This window comes from Siphateles boraxobius, unplaced genomic scaffold, assembly GCF_051911475.1.
Source record: "Siphateles boraxobius isolate OS27281-9 unplaced genomic scaffold, OSU_SipBor_1 215, whole genome shotgun sequence".
Taxonomy (NCBI): Eukaryota; Metazoa; Chordata; class Actinopteri; order Cypriniformes; family Leuciscidae; genus Siphateles; species Siphateles boraxobius.
In genome coordinates, this window is record NW_027508828.1 from 204304 (window position 1) to 232253 (window position 27950).

Sequence of the window (27950 nt, forward strand, 5' to 3'; positions counted from 1 at the left end):
GTGAAATATGAACTGAACATACATGTATGGTCTTAACAGGCTTTTGCAAGATTCACCCAGAAGTAAAATATTTGTACAATCCAGTATATATGCAGCATATGTTTTACTTCAAATTCTGAACAATAAGAAAAATCATATGCAGTGAGAATGGAGTCATTATCATGTGGGAGACGTGTGGAACTTCATAGTCAAACTAGCGCTATATCATCTAACTAAACAGCCAGATAACAGACGCTGGCTTTCTGAACCGCTCTGTTATCTCAGGGCTTTATTTTTACTTTCCTGATTTCTTTGTGCCAACAGAAGTTTGATTCCTCAAATAGACCTCCACTGCCAATCTCCTACATCATGCTCTATATCTCTGTGTTTGTGTGGATGGGCCACTGGTTAATGAATCTCCAGCTAAATATAGTCCTGCCACCGTGACGCTGGAGTGTTGGATGATGCTCGTCTATAACCTCGCTGAGGATGTGGTTGCAAAAGCACTTATGGATAACTGTAGACAGGACTGAATCAAGTAAAGCTCACCTTTGCATCCACACAATCCTCTGACGATTTGAACCAGCTGAAGTTGCAGTGATTTCTTCAGAAGCTGTGAAATGCAATTGAGGAAATACAAAAAGAGCTGATTACAGGTAAATTTGGATGCTTTTGACCTATAAAAACTACTGTAGTTTATTAGATTGCTCCCATTTACTTTTCAGTTCTAAAGTACCTTGTTTTTCACCCTATTGTAAAAATCACATCATGCACTTTGTTTTGTTACTTTATTAAAATTTCTAATTGCTTCACTTGCATAGATTATGAACTAATCTGACTAAACAATGTTTGAGAAAATGTAGAATCAGTAGATTTTAACAGGTCAACATAAAAAAAAATCCTACTGGTTTAAAACAAAAATAATGTGTTTTAAATCAGCCCATCCTGTCAGCGAGCCGATATCATCATGAATTGTCCTCAATCTGCGGAGACGGACGAGAGTTTGAACATCGGGAAAGATCATACAGATGGTAAATCACTTAAAAATATACTGTTAAATAATCACAAGATTACCTTCTGCAAACACACTACATCTGTGAAGATTTCGATGAGGAATGCATCTGTTTTTCATTGGTTATCTTGAGCAGAAGTTGAAGCCCGTGTGCGCAGGGCATCCTGGGAACCCAGTGTTCTGTCCTCCATCGGAAAGGAGATCCTTCATTTCGCCGGTCATGAGATCAACATCTGGGAGTCTCTTGATTCATATGGTTCTGTCATCTGGCCAGGAGTAAGACAATTAGTTTATTAAGTATTTGAAATATTAAAGATAACCCTGGTCATTAGTTTGGATGTTCAAATATTTTCTGGTGTGTCAGTTTCATTTCAGTCAGTCATTGATAGTTCAATTCCTAAAGTGTAAACACTGTGACGCTTTTACAACATTGATATGTTTGTTTGGCTCAACCAATCATGTGAGTTTGGGGCGGGATTATCTGACTGACTGACCAATGGCAGACAGGGACATGCATGTGGTGGGAGTGTTTGAGAAACCAGCCTGAAACTGATCATTTTCACGACTACATTTGATGCCTCTAGAGCAGTGGTTCTCCACCAGGGGCCTCACCAAACCTCCAACCCTTTGTACATTTGTTGTTGATTGATGTTTATCTTCATGAAATCATCATTGTGAATTCTTATTTAGGCTTTGGCTCTGTGCCACTACCTTGAATCTAATCGAGCGACGGTTGATGTTCTTGACAAGGCGGTGCTAGAGATTGGATCTGGCACAGGTCTCGTGTCCATCGTGGCCAGTCTGTTGGGTAGGTACTAAAGATTCAGATTCAGATCCACAAACTCATTCAGATCTGATGAAGGACCTGCGCTTGGACACGATGACAACGCACTCCTGAAGTGTCGACTAGTCTCTCCCCTGTGAAGGCCTTCCGTTCCCTTCAGCTCTGTACAGATACACGTTGTCAAAATGATTCCAGTTTGCATGGATACGTGGAAGCGACAAACAATTCTGTATTATGATTTTTTAAGGCCAGACAAATAATTTGTTGGGATCAATTTGTAAAGAAAGGCTACACGCCTGCACACATTTATATTCAAGCGAATACCTATAGACTAAACACCTAATACGCATGTAGACGGCGTCAGCGCTTCACAGATTCACCTTTTTGAAGTTTACGCGGAGATGATAACGTTTTTTAAAAAAATGTCAACGCTTGCACCTTGGAACCTATTTCAAGGTTTGCATTCTCGAGCACCAAACACTGTTGTTGTGTGGATGAGAACGGTGTCGTGTTAGCGGCCGCTAAGTTAATAACTAATGATCTTTACAACGGAAGTGAATCAATCAAAACTAACTTTATCTGGAAAATAACTTTATTCTAGATCTGCTGTAAAGCCTAAACAATCTCTGTTACTTTAATTTCCTATTATCTCTGTAAAGCTGCTTTGAAACATCTATATTGTTAAAAGAGCTATATAAATGAAGGTGACATGACATGACATTGTTCAAAAACATATTGTGAACATATGATTGTGTTATGCATTTTTACACCTGTATAAATCCTCTCCAGGTGCTTGGGTGACAGCAACAGACCTGCCGGAGATCCTCGGGAACCTGAGATGTAACCTGTCCAGAAACACACGGGGGCGCTGCAGATACACCCCGCAGGTGGCGGAGCTCTCGTGGGGTTACGAGCTCGATAAGACCTTCCCTCATTCAGTCTACAGATACGACTACATCTTAGCAGCCGATGTGGTCTATCATCATGACTTCCTAGCAGAATTACTGGTCACCATGCGCCATTTCTGCCAGCCCAGAACAACCCTCATATGGGCCAACAAGACCCGCTTTGATTCAGATCTGGTTTTTGAGGAGAACTTCAAAAAAACGTTCAACACCAACCTGCTGGCAGACAACGGAGAAGTTAAGATTTACTCTGCCACCACGAGAGATGAAAGAGCACTAGTGATGTCAAAACAGATCGAAGGGGTTGCGAAGAAACAAGTTGACAAGAACGAGTCAAAGCAAGATGTTACTGAAGAAAAGGTCAAACTGACAGAACAAAAGCCTGTAGAACAGATTCAAGAATATGAAAATAAAGATATCCAAAGGAAACCAGGGTATGTTGATATGGAAAATCAGGAGGAAACGTTAAATTTGGAGGATGGAAATGTAAACAATAACAAAGAAGAAGAGGAGGAGGAGGACAACACAGATCTTGAAACTATGGTCAATGGAGACGGCTGCTCTGAAATGGACTCAGCATTCGCAGAGCAGAAATCTGGTTAGTAATACATCCTGAAAATTAGACCACAGTCACTTGTCGAATGCATTAAAGTCTGATTTGGCCTTTTATTTCAGAGGAAGGAAGCACAGAGAATGAGAAGGTTAAATCATTTGCACCGGAAATTTCCTACAGACCTTTGAAAGAAGTTTACCAGTTTTTGGGACAGACAATCACAATCGAGGAGTCCATCGATTCTTACGGTGCTACAATATGGCCAGCGGTGAGACACTTACAGCTGCAGAAATAATGAGAGACAAATACACATATCTACGATGACATTAGTAACCAAAGAACTTTACTTTTGTGTGATGATGCATCCAAGGCAATCAGTATCAGTGTAAAGACCAAGATAACAGGCGTAGAGTCAAGCAAAACAAACATGGTGCACCTTTAAAATGTGATTTGTGTCTTTCAACATTATAATGAGTCTTTCTCCTATCTACCAAATGGTGTACATTTGGCTCCCTGTCTGCAGTGCCAGACCATCAAAATAAATCAGGACCCCAGACCAATTCCAGTGGGTTTTGACAGTCATTCAAGAAACTGGAGAAGATACAGCGAGGATTTGTGGGTGGTTGACCAGTGTTGACCTCATGCAGTCCCAGAGATATAATGAGTGTTATATTGGGTTTCCCTTCTGTGGAATCCATTTAGCACATACCAACAGCCTGGAATCATAGAAACCGATATGGACAGAATTAATGGGCAAAAAACAATCTTACATAAATCTGAATTTCACATGTACATATGCACCACAAAAACAACAAAAATATATCCATATGCATAAAAACAATACATTGTGTGCAAGGAATTACAATGAATAATGCAACAAAGTATAAATTATTACAAATGTGTTATGTTTTAATTAAGGGCCCTTATTGTATCTGTTGGTTTTCTTGTTATTCATCCTGAATGGGAGTCTATGGCAGCACTATCAACCATACATAGAAAAATTATGACATTTGGTACACTGATAGATGTGGTTCTGCATAGTAAACTGACCAACTTTGAGGTCTCTAGGATCAACTCTATAGCGCAACCACTATTTCAAAAATCCATTTTTCTTGTGGTTATAATAACTTTTAAACCCTTTGTTCCAGAAAGAGAATATTACTCCTTACATTAAGACTCATTACAGTAGTCGCCTTTTTTAAAAGGACTGTATTGTTGTTTTTATAGAGTTTTATTTGTTTTATTTATTTTTATATATACAGCTACTCCTTCAAATCAAACATAGTGGACCTTTAAAATGTGATTTGTGTCTTTTTTTTTTATATAGGCACTTGCACTTTGCCGATTCCTGGAAACACCGCAGGGTCGTCAACAGATTGATTTACGAGACAAATCAGTTCTTGAGCTTGGAGCTGGAACCGGCTTACTTTCAGTTGTCGTCACGCTATTGGGTAAGTGTTGTGATGAGATTGAGGTGTCAATCTTATTGGTTTTGTACCTTGCAAGATAATAACTGAAATTGCTCTGTAGGTGCCAAACTAACAGCCACGGATTTACCTGAGATACTGAGTAAACTGACATGCAACCTCAACAGGAACACGAGAGGCCGGCGGAGGCACGAGCCCCAGGTAGCAGAACTCTTCTGGGGTCACAACCTGGATGAGGCCTTCCCTAGATCCACACACCAATATGATTATGTGTTGGCGACTGATGTGGTCTATCACCACGACTTCTTGGCCGAACTGCTGGTCACCATGCGTCATTTCTGCCAGCCGGGAACTACTCTAGTCTGGGCGAACAAGGTCCGCTTTGCCTCTGATCTGGGCTTCATCGACAACTTCCTCAGATATTTTGATATCACACTGCTTGAAGAGTTGGATGATGTGAGGATTTACGTAGCAACCAGCAAGATATCAGAGAAGGAAGGTGACCAGGTTCAAGAGACTAGAGAGGAAGTGGAGGACAACGGTGACCTTGAGTCAAGCAAGGGGGACGCTGGGGAACCGGACTCTACGAGTGAGACCGGAGACAGTGCAGAGGAACTGGAACAAGAGCAGGAGTCTGACGATACTCAGAGTTTAGAAAACGACATGAAGGAGAAACAAGTACAGGAAGAACTCCAGGACTCTGGAAGATCTGTGGAGGAAGGTTAGGCTTGCAAACTGTAAATTGTAATACCAAGGTGAACATGATTCCCAAAGTACATCGTTGTTGATCCTGGAACATTCCAATTGTTCAATCAGATTTCAGGGACAAATTTAAAGATTAGGCAACCAAGGGTTAAGGTGCTTCTAACATCATTATTTCCCCTCTATAATATTCCTGATTTTAAGGATGTTATGGTTAGGTTTAGGGACAGGGTGAACGTGATTTCACCAAGTACCACATGTTCCTGGATCAACATCTTTGTTGATCCTGGAACAACTTTCAGATCAACCAATCAGATTTGAGGGACAAGTTTACAGTTTATGTCAAGTTTAGGCTTAGAACCAGGGTAAGGTGCTTCAACATCAGTGTTATTCACCGATCATTTCCCTCTGATTTTAGGGAAAAGTTATGGGTAGGGTTAGGTTTAGGGGTAGGGATAGGGTTAGGACTAAATTTTGGGACAGGAATGTTATTCCAGGATCAACAAAATATGTAGATCATGGAACATGTCTTACTTGGCAAAATCATATTGACCCTGTAAAAGGGCCGGCTGGATCGGCCCAAAGAAGGTTTTCCGATCAGCGGGTGAAGGTGCGTTCCGTCTTTCCGTGTGTAATTAATTTGATTAAATGAAATACATTTTCTCATGTATTAATTCGTTATTTCGTCTGACTCCATAAATGAAAAGGTTTTAATGATATCTGTGCATCATTAAAAGTGTGAGCGAATGTTTGACTATTCTTTTTAAACTTTTGAATGAAAATAATGTCAAGGTCAATTAGGATAATCAAATGTAACAATTTATTATTTCAGGTAAATGTATCATGCCAATTTCATAATCAGTTCAAATGTAATCGATACAATAACATCAAATGCTCTGGAATAAAGAGAAAAGATGCAAACCCGACATTAGGAAATACATGAAGCTGAGAGTCTCGGCCACTCTCAACATTCACGGTCTGATCTGAGATACAGAAGCCCTGATCCTTTTGCTGCATTTCATTATATAGACAGAACCTCTAACAATGTTAACATGTGCTAGCAATGGTAATTTGCATTTGGAGGTCACACCTTTCTGTGTGCAAGATATTTTTAAACTCTTAAGAACTTTATTACCTTTTGGTTTGTTTATTTCTTTGGGAATGAGACATTTTGTACCAGTCGCACTGAGACATTTAAAATGATACTTAACATTGTATAATACTCTATGCTAATTATTCACATTAAACCATAAAGATTCTTGTGTGAGTTTGGGTGATCTCTGCAAGAGTGGGGGATGAGGGGAAGAAATGTAGATTAGGATGAGGGAGGTGAGAAAATGTTTCAATCTCAAAAATGTTAATTTGCAGCAAGGTCCTTTGTCCACTCGAGGAAAAAAACGTTTTTCCAGTCTTACAACCCTAATACCAATGTGCTTATATGGATACTTATTTGATGGGATACTCCTTTTCTGTCTTTCCCTCAGCTGAACATGTCAACACAGAAACACCTAAACAGAGATCATGGGCTCCCACTGTCTACTACAGTTATAGCAAGGAAACCTACTACTTTCTAGGTCATGAAATCAGGATTCTGGAATCCATAGACTATTATGGCAGCACAGTATGGCCAGCGGTGAGCACGAAACATTCAGCCAACCAATCAGATCAGGAAGAAACTGTATGTGCTTAGTGAGACGGTAAACTGCATGGACTCTATGAACACTTGGTTTTGAATGTCGTAGGCATTGGCCCTTTGCAAATTCCTGGACACCTCGACAGGCCGACAGCAGATCGATCTACTCGACAAACTGACCCTGGAGCTCGGAGCGGGAACGGGTCTTCTCTCGATAGTTGCCACACTTCTGGGTAAGTCTTGGGGAGTGTTTTTGAACCACACTCAAACAAAAGCACTCAGCAGATTATTGCTGAAAATTCAACCTCATAATACTCTATGTGGTTAATACTACCATACGCTGACTGTTTGTTACACAGTAGGTTATTGTATTGAAGTTTTATTTGTGTAATATTATATATTTTCTCCAACACCCCAAGCATACCAATAGGCATATTAAATGGAGCACCAAACAAATTCATAACGAAAAACAAATATAAATAATAAATCAGCTCCATTGGTGATTCCAAGTGATCAAGGGCTTAGGACGTACTGATTTAACCCACTCCACAGGTTCTGCAAGGTTCGACTCATGCAACGTAAGCAATTACATAGAGTGAAACCTAAATTTATTCATGCCCCGTTTACACAAAGATATTTCCCTGCCGTTTTGGCTCTCATTTACACAAAAACCCCGCTTTTATTACAGAAAACGATTATTTCTAAAAACTCCGGCCAAAGTGGAGATTTTTGATAACGCCGGTTATGTGTTGCCGTGTCAACTGGGAGAAACGGGGTTTTAGGTTCTCAAACGTCACATTAGTCATGCGAGCGCCCAGTTTGGCATAGTTATGATGGCGCTCGATGGCGTATTTATGCAGATTGATGTAAATGACAACTTTTTAAAAAAACAATGTTGTGTACACAATGTTATTATTGAAAGCGGAGGGGGGAAATATATTTTTCTCTAAATCAGTTATGAAATCAGTTGATATTTCACTGGTTTTGTCCGTCCTTCTGTTAGACTCTCACCCATGAATTATGTTGAATATCTGTCAGCTGTTAAATTTAACTGCACAATTAGATAATACCAGTTTAACTTAACCAATCACCAAGCAATGCTTCATGTTGTTCAGTCTGTGGTGTAAAAAGGTGCATTAGCAATTAAAGAAAAAACACTACCTAGTCAGAACAAAGTGTCCGAATAATCTTTGGTGCCAAATTTTTGTACGAAGAGATTTTGGGTATAATATGTCACAGTTTACTTTAGTTTGCTCTCCTCATTCACCCAGCCTCTCGGGATACCTAGTGTCGGAGTTGCATGTACTCCATGCACACCGTTTGACCATTTTAAACTTAAAATGATAAGAAAAAACATAAAAACGAATGGAAACTGACTAACTGCAATGCCTTTCAATGGACGTGGAAGCAGAGAATGTCCGAGTGTATTGGGAGCTATGCGCACTGTGATTGGCGCATTGCGTTTGGGGGCGTGGCTTAGCCATAGGTCAATTACAGAGCTCTCTAATCCAATTATTACATGTAACAATTACAATTACAGAGCTCTCTAATCCAATTATTATATGTAACAATTACAATTACAGAGCTCTCTAATCCAATTATTACATGTAACAATTACAATTACAGAGCCCTCTAATCCAATTATTACTAGTTACAATTACAGAGCTCTCTAATCCAATTATTACATGTAACAATTACAATTACAGAGCTCTCTAATCCAATTATTACATGTAACAATTACAATTACAGAGCTCTCTAATCCAATTATTACAAGTAACAATTACAATTACAGAGCTCTCTAATCCAATTATTACGTGTAACAATTACAATTACAGAGCTCTCTAATCCAATTACTACAAGTAACAATTACAATTACAGAGCTCTCTAATCCAATTATTACGTGTAACAATTACAATTACAGAGCTCTCTAATCCAATTATTACGTGTAACAATTACAATTACAGAGCTCTCTAATCCAATTATTACAAGTAACAATTACAATTACAGAGCTCTCTAATCCAATTATTACGTGTAACAATTACAATTACAGAACTCTCTAATCCAATTATTACAAGTAACAATTACAATTACAGAGCTCTCTAATCCAATTATTACTAGTAACAATTACAATTACAGAGCTCTCTAATCCAATTATTACATGTAAAAATTACAATTACAGAGCTCTCTAATCCAATTATTACATGTAACAATTACAATTACAGAGCTCTCTAATCCAATTATTACATGTAACAATTACAATTACAGAGCTCTCTAATCCAATTATTACATGTAACAATTACAATTACAGAGCTCTCTAATCCAATTATTACGTGTAACAATTACAATTACAGAGCTCTCTAATCCAATTATAACGTGTAACAATTACAATTACAGAGCTCTCTAATCCAGTTATTACTAAAAACAATTACAATTACAAAGCTCTCTAATAGGGCAAGCCGTTTTAGCTTAAATTGTACACAGCCTTACTCATCGTAATTGCATTTCTACTAGTAAGAATTGAATAGAGAGCTCTACAATTCAATTCTTACTAGTAAAAATACAATTATTATGTGTAACAATTACAATTACAGAGCTCACTAATCCAATTATTATGGGTAACAATTACAATTACAGAACTCTCTAATCCAATTATTATGTGTAACAGTTACAATCACAGAGCTCTCTAATCCAATTATTACTTTTAACAAATTACAATTACAGAGCTCTCTAATCCAATTATTATGTGTAACAGTTACAATTACAGAGCTCTCTAATCCAATTATTACTTTTAACAAATTACAATTACAGAGCTCTCTAATCCAATTATTACTTGTAACAATTACAATTACAGAGGTCTCTAATCCAATTATTACTAGAAACAATTACAATTACAGAGCTCTCTAATCCAATTACTACTTGTAACAATTACAATTACAGAGCTCTCTAATCCAATTATTACTAGAAACAATTACAATTACAGAGCTCTCTAATCCAATTATTACTTGTAACAATTACAATTACAGAGCTCTCTAATCCAATTATTACTAGAAACAATTACAATTACAGAGCTCTCTAATCCAATTACTACTTGTAACAATTACAATTACAGAGCTCTCTAATCCAATTATTACTAGTAACAATTACAATTACAGAGCTCTCTAATCCAATTATTACTTGTAACAATTACAATTACCGAGCTCTCTAATCCAATTATTACTTGTAACTATTACAATTACATAGCTCTCTAATCCAATTATTACTAGTAACAATTACAATTACAGAGCTCTCTAACCCAATTATTACTTGTAACAATTACAGAGCTCTCTAATCCAATTATTATGTGTAACAATTACAATTACCGAGCTCTCTAATCTAATTATTACTTGTAACAATTACAATTACAGAGCTCTCTAATCCAATTATTACGTGTAACAATTACAATTACAGAGCTCTCTAATCCAATTATTACTTTTAACAAATACAGAGCTCTCTAATCCAATTATTACTAGAAACAATTACAATTACAGAGCTCTCTAATCCAATTATTACTTGTAACAATTACAGAGCTCTCTAATCCAATTATTATGTGTAACAATTACAATTACCGAGCTCTCTAATCCAATTATTACTTTTAACAAATTACAATTACAGAGCTCTCTAATCCAATTATTACTTGTAACAATTACAATTACAGAGCTCTCTAATCCAATTATTACTAGAAACAATTACAATTACAGAGCTCTCTAATCCAATTACTACTTGTAACAATTACAATTACAGAGGTCTCTAATCCAATTATTACTAGAAACAATTACAATTACAGAGCTCTCTAATCCAATTATTACTTGTAACAATTACAATTACAGAGCTCTCTAATCCAATTATTACTAGAAACAATTACAATTACAGAGCTCTCTAATCCAATTATTACTTGTAACAATTACAATTACAGAGCTCTCTAATCCAATTATTACTAGAAACAATTACAATTACAGAGCTCTCTAATCCAATTACTACTTGTAACAATTACAATTACAGAGCTCTCTAATCCAATTATTACTAGTAACAATTACAATTACAGAGCTCTCTAATCCAATTATTACTTGTAACAATTACAATTACCGAGCTCTCTAATCCAATTATTACTTGTAACAATTACAATTACATAGCTCTCTAATCCAATTATTACTAGTAACAATTACAGAGCTCTCTAACCCAATTATTACTTGTAACAATTACAGAGCTCTCTAATCCAATTATTATGTGTAACAATTACAATTACCGAGCTCTCTAATCCAATTATTACTTGTAACAATTACAATTACAGAGCTCTCTAATCCAATTATTACGTGTAACAATTACAATTACAGAGCTCTCTAATCCAATTATTACTTTTAACAAATACAGAGCTCTCTAATCCAATTATTACTAGAAACAATTACAATTACAGAGCTCTCTAATCCAATTATTACTTGTAACAATTACAGAGCTCTCTAATCCAATTATTATGTGTAACAATTACAATTACCGAGCTCTCTAATCCAATTATTACGTGTAACAATTACAATTACACAGCTCTCTAATCCAATTATTACGTGTAACAATTACAATTACAGAGCTCTCTAATCCAATTATTACTTTTAACAAATACAGAGCTCTCTAATCCAATTATTACTAGAAACAATTACAATTACAGAGCTCTCTAATCCAATTATTACTTATAACAATTACAATTACAGAGCTCTCTAATCCAATTATTACTAGAAACAATTACAATTACAGGGCTCTCTAATCCAATTATTACGTGTAACAATTACAATTACAGAGCTCTCTAATCCAATTATTACTAGAAACAATTACAATTACAGGGCTCTCTAATCCAATTATTACTAGTAACAATTACAATTACAGAGCTCTCTAATCCAATTATTACTAGAAACAATTACAATTACAGAGCTCTCTAATCCAATTATTACTTGTAACAAATACAGAGCTCTCTAATCCAATTATTACTAGAAACAATTACAATTACAGAGCTCTCTAATCCAATTATTACTTATAACAATTACAATTACAGAGCTCTCTAATCCAATTATTACTTGTAACAATTACAATTACAGAGCTCTCTAATCCAATTATTACTAGAAACAATTACAATTACAGGGCTCTCTAATCCAATTATTACGTGTAACAATTACAATTACAGAGCTCTCTAATCCAATTATTACGTGTAACAATTACAATAACAGAGCTCTCTAATCCAATTATTACTTTTAACAATTACAATTACAGAGCTCTCTAATCCAATTATTACTAGAAACAATTACAATTACAGAGCTCTCTAATCCAATTATTACTTGTAACAATTACAATTACAGAGCTCTCTAATCCAATTATTACTTGTAACAAATACAGAGCTCTCTAATCCAATTATTACTAGAAACAATTACAATTACAGAGCTCCCTAATCCAATTATTACTAGTAACAAATACAGAGCTCTCTAATCCAATTATTACTAGAAACAATTACAATTACAGAGCTCTCTAATCCAATTATTACTTATAACAATTACAATTACAGAGCTCTCTAATCCAATTATTACTTGTAACAATTACAATTACAGAGCTCTCTAATCCAATTATTACTAGAAACAATTACAATTACAGAGCTCTCTAATCCAATTACTACTTGTAACAATTACAATTACAGAGCTCTCTAATCCAATTATTACTAGTAACAATTACAATTACAGAGCTCTCTAATCCAATTATTACTTGTAACAATTACAATTACCGAGCTCTCTAATCCAATTATTACTTGTAACAATTACAATTACATAGCTCTCTAATCCAATTATTACTAGTAACAATTACAGAGCTCTCTAACCCAATTATTACTTGTAACAATTACAGAGCTCTCTAATCCAATTATTATGTGTAACAATTACAATTACCGAGCTCTCTAATCCAATTATTACTTGTAACAATTACAATTACAGAGCTCTCTAATCCAATTATTACGTGTAACAATTACAATTACAGAGCTCTCTAATCCAATTATTACTTTTAACAAATACAGAGCTCTCTAATCCAATTATTACTAGAAACAATTACAATTACAGAGCTCTCTAATCCAATTATTACTTGTAACAATTACAGAGCTCTCTAATCCAATTATTATGTGTAACAATTACAATTACCGAGCTCTCTAATCCAATTATTACGTGTAACAATTACAATTACACAGCTCTCTAATCCAATTATTACGTGTAACAATTACAATTACAGAGCTCTCTAATCCAATTATTACTTTTAACAAATACAGAGCTCTCTAATCCAATTATTACTAGAAACAATTACAATTACAGAGCTCTCTAATCCAATTATTACTTATAACAATTACAATTACAGAGCTCTCTAATCCAATTATTACTAGAAACAATTACAATTACAGGGCTCTCTAATCCAATTATTACGTGTAACAATTACAATTACAGAGCTCTCTAATCCAATTATTACTAGAAACAATTACAATTACAGGGCTCTCTAATCCAATTATTACTAGTAACAATTACAATTACAGAGCTCTCTAATCCAATTATTACTAGAAACAATTACAATTACAGAGCTCTCTAATCCAATTATTACTTGTAACAAATACAGAGCTCTCTAATCCAATTATTACTAGAAACAATTACAATTACAGAGCTCTCTAATCCAATTATTACTTATAACAATTACAATTACAGAGCTCTCTAATCCAATTATTACTTGTAACAATTACAATTACAGAGCTCTCTAATCCAATTATTACTAGAAACAATTACAATTACAGGGCTCTCTAATCCAATTATTACGTGTAACAATTACAATTACAGAGCTCTCTAATCCAATTATTACGTGTAACAATTACAATAACAGAGCTCTCTAATCCAATTATTACTTTTAACAATTACAATTACAGAGCTCTCTAATCCAATTATTACTAGAAACAATTACAATTACAGAGCTCTCTAATCCAATTATTACTTGTAACAATTACAATTACAGAGCTCTCTAATCCAATTATTACTTGTAACAAATACAGAGCTCTCTAATCCAATTATTACTAGAAACAATTACAATTACAGAGCTCCCTAATCCAATTATTACTAGTAACAAATACAGAGCTCTCTAATCCAATTATTACTAGAAACAATTACAATTACAGAGCTCTCTAATCCAATTATTACTTATAACAATTACAATTACAGAGCTCTCTAATCCAATTATTACTTGTAACAATTACAATTACAGAGCTCTCTAATCCAATTATTACTAGAAACAATTACAATTACAGGGCTCTCTAATCCAATTATTACGTGTAACAATTACAATTACAGAGCTCTCTAATCCAATTATTACGTGTAACAATTACAATTACAGAGCTCTCTAATCCAATTATTACTTTTAACAATTACAATTACAGAGCTCTCTAATCCAATTATTACTAGAAACAATTACAATTACAGAGCTCTCTAATCCAATTATTACTTGTAACAATTACAATTACAGAGCTCTCTAATCCAATTATTACTAGTAACAATTACAATTACAGAGCTCTCTAATCCAATTATTACTTGTAACAATTACAATTACAGAGCTCTCTAATCCAATTATTACTAGTAACAATTACAATTACAGAGCCCTCTAATCCAATTATTACTAGTAACAATTACAATTACAGAGCTCTCTAATCCAATTATTACTTGTAACAATTACAGAGCTCTCTAATCCAATTATTACTTGTAACAATTACAATTACAGAGCTCTCTAATCCAATTATTACTTATAACAATTACAATTACAGAGCTCTCTAATCCAATTATTACTTGTAACAATTACAATTACAGAGCTCTCTAATCCAATTATTACTAGTAACAATTACAATTACAGAGCCCTCTAATCCAATTATTACTAGTAACAATTACAATTACAGAGCTCTCTAATCCAATTATTACTAGTAACAATTACAATTACAGAGCCCTCTAATCCAATTATTACTAGTAACAATTACAATTACAGAGCCCTCTAATCCAATTATTACTAGTAACAATTACAATTACAGAGCCCTCTAATCCAATTATTACTAGTACCAATTACAATTACAGAGCTCTCTAATCCAATTATTACTTGTAACAATTAAAGAGCTCTCTAATCCAATTATTACTTGTAACAATTACAATTACAGAGCTCTCTAATCCAATTATTACTTATAACAATTACAATTACAGAGCTCTCTAATCCAATTATTACTTATAACAATTACAATTACAGAGCTCTCTAATCCAGTTATTACTAAAAACAATTACAATTACAAAGCTCTCTAATAGGGCAAGCCGTTTTAGCTTAAATTGTACACAGCCTTACTCATCGTAATTGCATTTCTACTAGTAAGAATTGAATAGAGAGCTCTACAATTCAATTCTTACTAGTAAAAATACAATTATTATGTGTAACAATTACAATTACAGAGCTCACTAATCCAATTATTATGGGTAACAATTACAATTACAGAACTCTCTAATCCAATTATTATGTGTAACAGTTACAATCACAGAGCTCTCTAATCCAATTATTACTTTTAACAAATTACAATTACAGAGCTCTCTAATCCAATTATTATGTGTAACAGTTACAATTACAGAGCTCTCTAATCCAATTATTACTTTTAACAAATTACAATTACAGAGCTCTCTAATCCAATTATTACTTGTAACAATTACAATTACAGAGGTCTCTAATCCAATTATTACTAGAAACAATTACAATTACAGAGCTCTCTAATCCAATTACTACTTGTAACAATTACAATTACAGAGCTCTCTAATCCAATTATTACTAGAAACAATTACAATTACAGAGCTCTCTAATCCAATTATTACTTGTAACAATTACAATTACAGAGCTCTCTAATCCAATTATTACTAGAAACAATTACAATTACAGAGCTCTCTAATCCAATTACTACTTGTAACAATTACAATTACAGAGCTCTCTAATCCAATTATTACTAGTAACAATTACAATTACAGAGCTCTCTAATCCAATTATTACTTGTAACAATTACAATTACCGAGCTCTCTAATCCAATTATTACTTGTAACTATTACAATTACATAGCTCTCTAATCCAATTATTACTAGTAACAATTACAATTACAGAGCTCTCTAACCCAATTATTACTTGTAACAATTACAGAGCTCTCTAATCCAATTATTATGTGTAACAATTACAATTACCGAGCTCTCTAATCTAATTATTACTTGTAACAATTACAATTACAGAGCTCTCTAATCCAATTATTACGTGTAACAATTACAATTACAGAGCTCTCTAATCCAATTATTACTTTTAACAAATACAGAGCTCTCTAATCCAATTATTACTAGAAACAATTACAATTACAGAGCTCTCTAATCCAATTATTACTTGTAACAATTACAGAGCTCTCTAATCCAATTATTATGTGTAACAATTACAATTACCGAGCTCTCTAATCCAATTATTACTTTTAACAAATTACAATTACAGAGCTCTCTAATCCAATTATTACTTGTAACAATTACAATTACAGAGCTCTCTAATCCAATTATTACTAGAAACAATTACAATTACAGAGCTCTCTAATCCAATTACTACTTGTAACAATTACAATTACAGAGGTCTCTAATCCAATTATTACTAGAAACAATTACAATTACAGAGCTCTCTAATCCAATTATTACTTGTAACAATTACAATTACAGAGCTCTCTAATCCAATTATTACTAGAAACAATTACAATTACAGAGCTCTCTAATCCAATTATTACTTGTAACAATTACAATTACAGAGCTCTCTAATCCAATTATTACTAGAAACAATTACAATTACAGAGCTCTCTAATCCAATTACTACTTGTAACAATTACAATTACAGAGCTCTCTAATCCAATTATTACTAGTAACAATTACAATTACAGAGCTCTCTAATCCAATTATTACTTGTAACAATTACAATTACCGAGCTCTCTAATCCAATTATTACTTGTAACAATTACAATTACATAGCTCTCTAATCCAATTATTACTAGTAACAATTACAGAGCTCTCTAACCCAATTATTACTTGTAACAATTACAGAGCTCTCTAATCCAATTATTATGTGTAACAATTACAATTACCGAGCTCTCTAATCCAATTATTACTTGTAACAATTACAATTACAGAGCTCTCTAATCCAATTATTACGTGTAACAATTACAATTACAGAGCTCTCTAATCCAATTATTACTTTTAACAAATACAGAGCTCTCTAATCCAATTATTACTAGAAACAATTACAATTACAGAGCTCTCTAATCCAATTATTACTTGTAACAATTACAGAGCTCTCTAATCCAATTATTATGTGTAACAATTACAATTACCGAGCTCTCTAATCCAATTATTACGTGTAACAATTACAATTACACAGCTCTCTAATCCAATTATTACGTGTAACAATTACAATTACAGAGCTCTCTAATCCAATTATTACTTTTAACAAATACAGAGCTCTCTAATCCAATTATTACTAGAAACAATTACAATTACAGAGCTCTCTAATCCAATTATTACTTATAACAATTACAATTACAGAGCTCTCTAATCCAATTATTACTAGAAACAATTACAATTACAGGGCTCTCTAATCCAATTATTACGTGTAACAATTACAATTACAGAGCTCTCTAATCCAATTATTACTAGAAACAATTACAATTACAGGGCTCTCTAATCCAATTATTACTAGTAACAATTACAATTACAGAGCTCTCTAATCCAATTATTACTAGAAACAATTACAATTACAGAGCTCTCTAATCCAATTATTACTTGTAACAAATACAGAGCTCTCTAATCCAATTATTACTAGAAACAATTACAATTACAGAGCTCTCTAATCCAATTATTACTTATAACAATTACAATTACAGAGCTCTCTAATCCAATTATTACTTGTAACAATTACAATTACAGAGCTCTCTAATCCAATTATTACTAGAAACAATTACAATTACAGGGCTCTCTAATCCAATTATTACGTGTAACAATTACAATTACAGAGCTCTCTAATCCAATTATTACGTGTAACAATTACAATAACAGAGCTCTCTAATCCAATTATTACTTTTAACAATTACAATTACAGAGCTCTCTAATCCAATTATTACTAGAAACAATTACAATTACAGAGCTCTCTAATCCAATTATTACTTGTAACAATTACAATTACAGAGCTCTCTAATCCAATTATTACTTGTAACAAATACAGAGCTCTCTAATCCAATTATTACTAGAAACAATTACAATTACAGAGCTCCCTAATCCAATTATTACTAGTAACAAATACAGAGCTCTCTAATCCAATTATTACTAGAAACAATTACAATTACAGAGCTCTCTAATCCAATTATTACTTATAACAATTACAATTACAGAGCTCTCTAATCCAATTATTACTTGTAACAATTACAATTACAGAGCTCTCTAATCCAATTATTACTAGAAACAATTACAATTACAGAGCTCTCTAATCCAATTACTACTTGTAACAATTACAATTACAGAGCTCTCTAATCCAATTATTACTAGTAACAATTACAATTACAGAGCTCTCTAATCCAATTATTACTTGTAACAATTACAATTACCGAGCTCTCTAATCCAATTATTACTTGTAACAATTACAATTACATAGCTCTCTAATCCAATTATTACTAGTAACAATTACAGAGCTCTCTAACCCAATTATTACTTGTAACAATTACAGAGCTCTCTAATCCAATTATTATGTGTAACAATTACAATTACCGAGCTCTCTAATCCAATTATTACTTGTAACAATTACAATTACAGAGCTCTCTAATCCAATTATTACGTGTAACAATTACAATTACAGAGCTCTCTAATCCAATTATTACTTTTAACAAATACAGAGCTCTCTAATCCAATTATTACTAGAAACAATTACAATTACAGAGCTCTCTAATCCAATTATTACTTGTAACAATTACAGAGCTCTCTAATCCAATTATTATGTGTAACAATTACAATTACCGAGCTCTCTAATCCAATTATTACGTGTAACAATTACAATTACACAGCTCTCTAATCCAATTATTACGTGTAACAATTACAATTACAGAGCTCTCTAATCCAATTATTACTTTTAACAAATACAGAGCTCTCTAATCCAATTATTACTAGAAACAATTACAATTACAGAGCTCTCTAATCCAATTATTACTTATAACAATTACAATTACAGAGCTCTCTAATCCAATTATTACTAGAAACAATTACAATTACAGGGCTCTCTAATCCAATTATTACGTGTAACAATTACAATTACAGAGCTCTCTAATCCAATTATTACTAGAAACAATTACAATTACAGGGCTCTCTAATCCAATTATTACTAGTAACAATTACAATTACAGAGCTCTCTAATCCAATTATTACTAGAAACAATTACAATTACAGAGCTCTCTAATCCAATTATTACTTGTAACAAATACAGAGCTCTCTAATCCAATTATTACTAGAAACAATTACAATTACAGAGCTCTCTAATCCAATTATTACTTATAACAATTACAATTACAGAGCTCTCTAATCCAATTATTACTTGTAACAATTACAATTACAGAGCTCTCTAATCCAATTATTACTAGAAACAATTACAATTACAGGGCTCTCTAATCCAATTATTACGTGTAACAATTACAATTACAGAGCTCTCTAATCCAATTATTACGTGTAACAATTACAATAACAGAGCTCTCTAATCCAATTATTACTTTTAACAATTACAATTACAGAGCTCTCTAATCCAATTATTACTAGAAACAATTACAATTACAGAGCTCTCTAATCCAATTATTACTTGTAACAATTACAATTACAGAGCTCTCTAATCCAATTATTACTTGTAACAAATACAGAGCTCTCTAATCCAATTATTACTAGAAACAATTACAATTACAGAGCTCCCTAATCCAATTATTACTAGTAACAAATACAGAGCTCTCTAATCCAATTATTACTAGAAACAATTACAATTACAGAGCTCTCTAATCCAATTATTACTTATAACAATTACAATTACAGAGCTCTCTAATCCAATTATTACTTGTAACAATTACAATTACAGAGCTCTCTAATCCAATTATTACTAGAAACAATTACAATTACAGGGCTCTCTAATCCAATTATTACGTGTAACAATTACAATTACAGAGCTCTCTAATCCAATTATTACGTGTAACAATTACAATTACAGAGCTCTCTAATCCAATTATTACTTTTAACAATTACAATTACAGAGCTCTCTAATCCAATTATTACTAGAAACAATTACAATTACAGAGCTCTCTAATCCAATTATTACTTGTAACAATTACAATTACAGAGCTCTCTAATCCAATTATTACTAGTAACAATTACAATTACAGAGCTCTCTAATCCAATTATTACTTGTAACAATTACAATTACAGAGCTCTCTAATCCAATTATTACTAGTAACAATTACAATTACAGAGCCCTCTAATCCAATTATTACTAGTAACAATTACAATTACAGAGCTCTCTAATCCAATTATTACTTGTAACAATTACAGAGCTCTCTAATCCAATTATTACTTGTAACAATTACAATTACAGAGCTCTCTAATCCAATTATTACTTATAACAATTACAATTACAGAGCTCTCTAATCCAATTATTACTTGTAACAATTACAATTACAGAGCTCTCTAATCCAATTATTACTAGTAACAATTACAATTACAGAGCCCTCTAATCCAATTATTACTAGTAACAATTACAATTACAGAGCTCTCTAATCCAATTATTACTAGTAACAATTACAATTACAGAGCCCTCTAATCCAATTATTACTAGTAACAATTACAATTACAGAGCCCTCTAATCCAATTATTACTAGTAACAATTACAATTACAGAGCCCTCTAATCCAATTATTACTAGTACCAATTACAATTACAGAGCTCTCTAATCCAATTATTACTTGTAACAATTAAAGAGCTCTCTAATCCAATTATTACTTGTAACAATTACAATTACAGAGCTCTCTAATCCAATTATTACTTATAACAATTACAATTACAGAGCTCTCTAATCCAATTATTACTTATAACAATTACAATTACAGAGCTCTCTAATCCAATTATTACTTATAACAATTACAATTACAGAGCTCTCTAATCCAATTATTACTTATAACAATTACAATTACAGAGCTCTCTAATCCAATTATTACTTGTAACAATTACAATTACAGAGCTCTCTAATCCAATTATTACTTGTAACAATTACAATTACAGAGCCCTCTAATCCAATTATTACTAGTAACAATTACAATTACAGAGCTCTCTAATCCAATTATTACTTGTAACAATTACAGAGCTCTCTAATCCAATTATTACTTGTAACAATTACAATTACAGAGCTCTCTAATCCAATTATTACTTATAACAATTACAATTACAGAGCTCTCTAATCCAATTACTACTTGTAACAATTACAATTACAGGGCTCTCTAATCCAATTATTACTAGAAACAATTACAATTACAGAGCTCTCGAATCCAATTACTACTTGTAACAATTACAATTACAGAGCTCTCTAATCCAATTATTACTAGTAACAATTACAATTACAGAACTCTCTAATCCAATTATTACTTGTAACAATTACAATTACAGAGCTCTCTAATCCAATTATTACTAGTAACAATTACAATTACAGAGCTCTCTAATCCAATTACTACTAGTAACAATTACAATTACAGAGCTCTCTAATCCAATTATTACTAGTAACAATTACAATTACAGAGCTCTCTAATCCAATTATTACTTGTAACAATTACAATTACAGAGCTCTCTAATCCAATTATTACTAGTAACAATTACAATTACAGAGCTCTCTAATCCAATTATTACTTGTAACAATTACAATTACAGAGCTCTCTAATCCAATTATTACTAGTAACAATTACAATTACAGAGCTCTCTAATCCAATTATTACTTGTTACAATTACAATTACAGAGCTCTCTAATCCAATTATTACTTGTAACAATTACAATTACAGAGCTCTCTAATCCAATTATTACTTGTAACAATTACAATTACAGAGCTCTCTAATCCAATTATTACTTATAACAATTACAATTACAGAGCTCTCTAATCCAATTATTACTTATAACAATTACAATTACAGAGCTCTCTAATCCAATTATTACTTGTAACAATTACAATTACAGAGCTCTCTAATCCAATTATTACTAGTAACAATTACAATTACAGAGCTCTCTAATCCAATTATTACTAGTAACAATTACAATTACAGAGCTCTCTAATCCAATTATTACTTGTAACAATTACAATTACAGAGCTCTCTAATCCAATTATTACTAGTAACAATTACAATTACAGAGCTCTCTAATCCAATTATTACTTGTAACAATTACAATTACAGAGCTCTCTAATCCAATTATTACTTGTAACAATTACAATTACAGAGCTCTCTAATCCAATTATTACTTGTAACAATTACAGAGCTCTCTAATCCAATTATTACTTGTAACAATTACAATTAGAGCTGACTAATTCAGTTTTTACTAGTCAGAATGTAATTTAATTCAATTACAGAGCTCTGCAATTATACATATCTTTAATTTGTTTTTTTACTAGTAACAATTCAATTGTAGAGCTCCTTAATTAAAAATGAATGAAGGTCAATGGAGACATATGACTAGTAAAAATTAATTTGTAGAGCTCTCTAATTGGAATTGTTACTAGTAAGAATTGAATTGTAGAGCTCTCTAATTGAATTCTTACTAGTAAAAATGCAATTATGACGAGTAACACTGGGTACAATTTAAGCTAAAACGGCTTGCCATACTCGTGGTTTATATACATGTTGCTGCTGATTGGGCGGACATTTTTGACACACACCAAACAATAGAAAACGTGTCTCAAACCCCGTTGCATACCGTTTCCAGGAAACATGTCGTTCAACCCTGAAACCGTAGCAAAATGTTGTGCACCGGTTTGAGCTTGAACGTGCCACTGGTTTTAGATCAAGCATTTACATTTACATTTATGCATTTGGCAGATGCTTTTATCCAAAGCGACTTACATTGCATTTCAAGGTACACATTTTTTTTTTTACATTCTTATTAGTTCTTGCTTTCCCTGGGAATCGAACCCACGACCTTGGCGTTGCAAGCGCCAACGCTCTACTGTTTGAGCTACAGGAAAGCAAGCAGAACTAAGTAATGTCACTGATTTGCAGGTGCTAAACTGACAGCCACGGATCTCCCAGAAATCCTTGGCAATCTGAGGTGCAACTTGAACCGGAACACCCGGTGTCACTGGAGACACGAGCCTCGGGTTACAGCGCTGGCATGGGGTTACAAACTGGAGGAGATGTTTCCCCGGTCCACACACCACTACGATTACGTGTTGGCAGCTGATGTGGTCTATCACCACGACTATCTCACCGAGCTCCTCGACACCATGCGACACTTCTGTGGTCCGCACACGACTCTGATCTTCGCAAACAAGGTCCGCTATCAGGCCGACCTGGAGTTTATAGGGAACCTTCAGAAAGCTTTTAACACTACATTGCTGACAGAGATTGATGAGGTGAGGATTTACACGGCTACCATGAGGATCTGAGAACTTTACGCACCGCTTTAAGAAGGTTTTCTGCTGGAAGAAGTAGATTAAGGTGGTGATTAAGATCATTTCACATGTAGTAAGTCAGTCTGGTCACTAGGGCATAGCTGTCAAACCTCCCGTTTTTTCCGGGTTTCTCACGTATTTTACCTCTTTTCACACTGTCTTCCCGTTTTAGTATTTTCCCGTAAAATATCCCGTATTTTTTCGCTCTGATTGTGTGAGACGTACAAGTTCGGGCAGATTCGGCTTGAAGTTGTTTATCCTCGGATGCGGCGCCGCGCGCGCTGTTACAAAAAAAGCCGTGCACACAGCAAAGCGAAATGGGGGTCTTGCCGGTTTTGCGCACCCAACTCGTCATTTTTGCCGCGCGCACCATCGTGCTCGTGCGGACGCGTCGAGTATAAACCATGGTATAAACAAAGCTTAACCCTAACTTCGTGTCAGTGTGCGCTCTGATCAGTAAAGGGGCACAGACCTCTCCCGAAGCATCTCCAGCAGTAGCAGCCTCCGAACTTCCGAAGCACCGCCTCCGTTTCCCCCGTAAGCTGATATTAGTATTTAAAAGTTCTCTATGTTAAAAAAATTTTTTTTTAAAAAACAATTTAATAACACGGTTTTGGCGGTTATAGAGTTGTAATGACGGTGTTCAACTATAACCGTCGGTCTCACGGTTACGGTCACACCCCTAACACACACACACACACGGTCTCTTTCTCTCTCTCTCTCTCTCTCTCTCACACACACACACACACACACACACACACACACACACACACACACACACACACACACACACACACACACACACACACACAGAGTCTCTTTCTCTCTCTCACATGTAATCCTATATGTAGTTATAAACTCTTTAGACTGTTACTGATTAGTGCTTTTTTAAAAGTTTGTGGGTAAGAATCGTGTAAAAAAATCCCTTATTTTGGGGATGGATTCCGGGAAATCTCCCTTATTTTCAATGTTCAATGTCGACAGCTATGCACTAGGGAATTACTACAACCTTTGAAACATGAAAAAAAAAAAACTTTATGTGAATTACTTTAATTTGATTCTAAAAATATTTCTGTACTGTACATACAGTAAGGCAGGTATTGGCAAAACCTCACCTGTAGTAAGCCAGAGTAGCCACTAGGAACATCTACAACCTTTGGAACACGAAAAAACATGAATTATTGGACTTCGGTTTGCACTGTGAGCTTAATTTGCAGACGGTCCCTAAAGCAGCCTATGTGAATATGCAGCGAATATCGAACCTAAAACTAACTTTACCCCGCTGTGAAAGCTTGCGTGTCTGTGATCCAACGCCAGATTCACACTGCAGACAATTCACATTTATTTCTCGGAAGAATATTTAGGGCTGAGTGTGAACATTGACATTTATAAATCAACAAATCAGCATTTTTATGCAAAGTAACCTTCTACAACAACGATTTAGCAGTGTAATAATAATTGGACTGTACATATACCTACTATATGTTGTGATAGACATTTGATTGACATTTTAATCCGATTTCAAATTCCAATGACCGGCCAGAAAAAAAAAGAAAAGAAAAAAAAATCACTTTTCCAACCCAAATCAACTTAGCCTATTTATGTGTGGTTTTGAATAACAAAAAAATTATTTAATGTTTTAGCCGTTTAGACTATGTGTTTGTAAATATGTGTGTTTTTTAGATTCTAGTATGAACAGTCAGATCGAAATTTAAGTCACGTTTATCATCTTTCATCTTGTCAGATTTGAATCGGACTGATTATGATCATTCTGATTTGATCAATTGCAAAATAACAGTATGAACAGTAATTCCTCAAAAAACAAATCCTGAATTGTCTGAATTGTAATAAAGCCATGCTGATGTTAAAATAAATATGCCTGCTGAAGGAAAAGAAGTTTGTGCACATTAGCACAAAATTATTAAACAATAAAAAGAGACAGACAACAGACATGTAAAATACGAAGTCATACCGTGCCTTGATGGATAATGTTGTGCTTAAAGTCCCCCTGTAGTCGATCATTTTATCCCTTAAAACTCATCTTTGATCACCAAAATTACATATTTAAACGTTTTTTTCCTATAAAAAAATGTCTTCATCCCTCATTTAGTATGCACGGTGCTATGAATATGCAAATGAGCTCCGCCTCCACTCACTCACTCACTCAGAGATCCACTCGTTGACGATCACACATTGATCTGATTGGTTACAAGGTAGTTTGTGACGTCAGAAACACCAGCGATTTCAAAGCGTGTTTTTGAGACTGTCTTTGGTTCACTGCAGTTTTAAGCAGAAAATACTCAGCAATGCTGTCGACTTATGAATTTACACATGATTTGTCTTAAAGCATATTAAAAACACCACAAAGACATATAAACAACATTAAAAGCTGGATTTTCACCACAGGGGGACTTTAAGAAATCAATAAGTAAATATCAGATGAAATAATGTACATTTCTTAGTGAAAATTATAAATTAGGAATCTTATCCCCTTTTTTGAAAATAGTTGAGTCAGTCAAGATGAGCATAATATATTGATTTCAGTTTGAATTTATAGATGGAGCAATTTTTAGAATGGGAAAAACTATTTTCAAAATGTATCTGGAAAGGGAGGAAACCCAGAATTAGGTTTTTGTTTTATATAATGTTAGTTATATAATTTTAGTATAATGTTAAATAATGTTTTGCAGTGGGTTTGTTTGTGTGTTATTTTATTTTATTATTATTTTCATAAGGGATTGTATAAGATTTATCCATATCAAAGGTGTAAAAATAGATTCTGCGGTTTCAAGTGACTTAATTCTTTAATGCAAGCAATATCATTTTTTTTATTATTTAAGTGTTTTACATTGATGTTAAAAAAAAGAATTCTGCTATGCACATAACCATAAACATTCATGATATCCCAAATATTGTTTAGAACAATATCATAGAATACTAAACGTCATTTTAAAACGGTAAACAATTTTTATACTGTTGTTCTTAATATGAATAACTCCTGAATAAAGCCAGTTTGTCACAAAAATGAGCAATATGTTGTCCGTTCCAGACCATTTTATTCAGAATCTTCATCAAATACACCGTTCAGCACATTTACCGCGTTTACAAAATAACCGGCTGTAACATCTGAAACGTCTCACGAGGAGTAATGAATATAAAATAACACCTACCTACTCTACGCATGAATTAAAATGACTTTAAAATATTGGCATTACCTAGTATTCATTTATACTTTATAAATACAAGACATCCATAAATATCTGATTGATATCTGAAGATATTCAAGGGTTTTTGATACAGAATGATGTGATATTTCCTGAAGAAACGCAGGGGTGGACGGGAGATTGTGAATATTTAAGGCCATTTTTGAAGAACCTGTCGTTGGAAACGCCTCGTGCCCTGAACATCAACAAACAACGCCAACACACATGATTAAAATAAAAAACCGTGAAAGCAGGATGTGATGTCACGTCTGGATCCTGGTGAAAACATGAGTTGCTGGTTTTTTTTCCCCTATGGTTTTCAATGTCTAAACTCTGAATGATATTCCAGACACACAAGATGACAATCTCTGTTTCACTTAAAATTCAGAAGAAAACTGAATATGGACGACTTTCAAATCACAGTCTTACTTCAGAGCGGCACAAAACTGAAAGCCATGAACATAAAATGACACTCCTGTCTTTATAAAACATGCATACATTTGACATACCCAAAGTCAATCACAAAAAAATTACAAAAAATTCACCCCAAAAAAAGAGAAAAAAAAGAAAATGATATTTTCTTATATTGACATGTCACCCACAGAACTCAACTGGACATCCATCATATTGCACTTGTATTATTGTTGTGGAGGAAAAAATGTCCACCGAGCAAATGCCCAGAAATCACATTTCAAACAACATAATGCAGGTTATTATACGACGAACACAGATATGATAGAAACCGTGTGTGTGCAGAGATCCGCACGCAGGAAGGCATTATGGGATCCGTGTGATATGAGGTGTTTGGTTTCTGATGGTTTCCAGAAGGCATTAAGAGTCTCCTCAGTTTAAGACATTAGAACGGTGTGAAGTCTGACGGGAACATGATGGGGAGCCAGTTCTCCGTGTAGGAGACGCAGTGAGACCAGCCCAGAGAACGCAGCAGCTGAGGGACACAAGAGATCATCAACTCAAC

The 27950-nt window shown here is 33.8% G+C and overlaps 2 protein-coding genes across 6 annotated transcripts in view; one reads left to right on the forward strand and one right to left on the reverse strand.

The window, feature by feature from the left end:
* The first annotated feature begins 348 nt into the window (after positions 1 to 348).
* Positions 349 to 26796, forward strand: mettl21ca (methyltransferase 21C, AARS1 lysine a). Of its 3 annotated transcripts, none has more exons than XM_077238014.1 (12): positions 349 to 635; positions 919 to 1010; positions 1128 to 1267; positions 1682 to 1799; positions 2565 to 3278; positions 3356 to 3501; positions 4561 to 4684; positions 4764 to 5381; positions 6847 to 6995; positions 7105 to 7228; positions 23380 to 25258; positions 25462 to 26796. In XM_077238014.1, the coding sequence occupies exons 2-11, from the start codon at positions 947 to 949 to the stop codon at positions 23763 to 23765; spliced, it is 2583 nt and encodes an 860-aa protein (XP_077094129.1). In that variant the 5' UTR covers positions 349 to 635; positions 919 to 946; the 3' UTR covers positions 23766 to 25258; positions 25462 to 26796. The 3 variants fall into 3 exon arrangements, with proteins under 3 accessions (XP_077094129.1, XP_077094131.1, XP_077094130.1); XM_077238016.1 differs by having other exon boundaries at positions 422 to 635; positions 23087 to 25258; XM_077238015.1 differs by having other exon boundaries at positions 462 to 635; positions 7105 to 7353; positions 23268 to 25258.
* Positions 26797 to 27950, reverse strand: part of tpp2 (tripeptidyl peptidase 2) — a 51685-nt gene continuing 50531 nt past the window's right edge. For all 3 annotated transcript variants that reach the window (XM_077238008.1, XM_077238009.1, XM_077238007.1), the window contains one exon: positions 26797 to 27920. In XM_077238008.1, coding sequence (XP_077094123.1) covers positions 27831 to 27920 — 90 coding nt within the window. In that variant the 3' untranslated portion in view covers positions 26797 to 27830. The remainder of the gene's footprint in view (positions 27921 to 27950) is intronic.

Coding starts and splice junctions, on each gene's coding strand:
- mettl21ca (XM_077238014.1), top strand. CDS start 947: ATGAATTGTCCTCAATCTGCGGAGACGGACGAGAGTTTGAACATCGGG. Junction 3,279..3,355: donor ATTCGCAGAGCAGAAATCTG/GTTAGTAATACA, acceptor CTTTTATTTCAG/AGGAAGGAAGCACAGAGAAT. Junction 5,382..6,846: donor TGGAAGATCTGTGGAGGAAG/GTTAGGCTTGCA, acceptor TCTTTCCCTCAG/CTGAACATGTCAACACAGAA.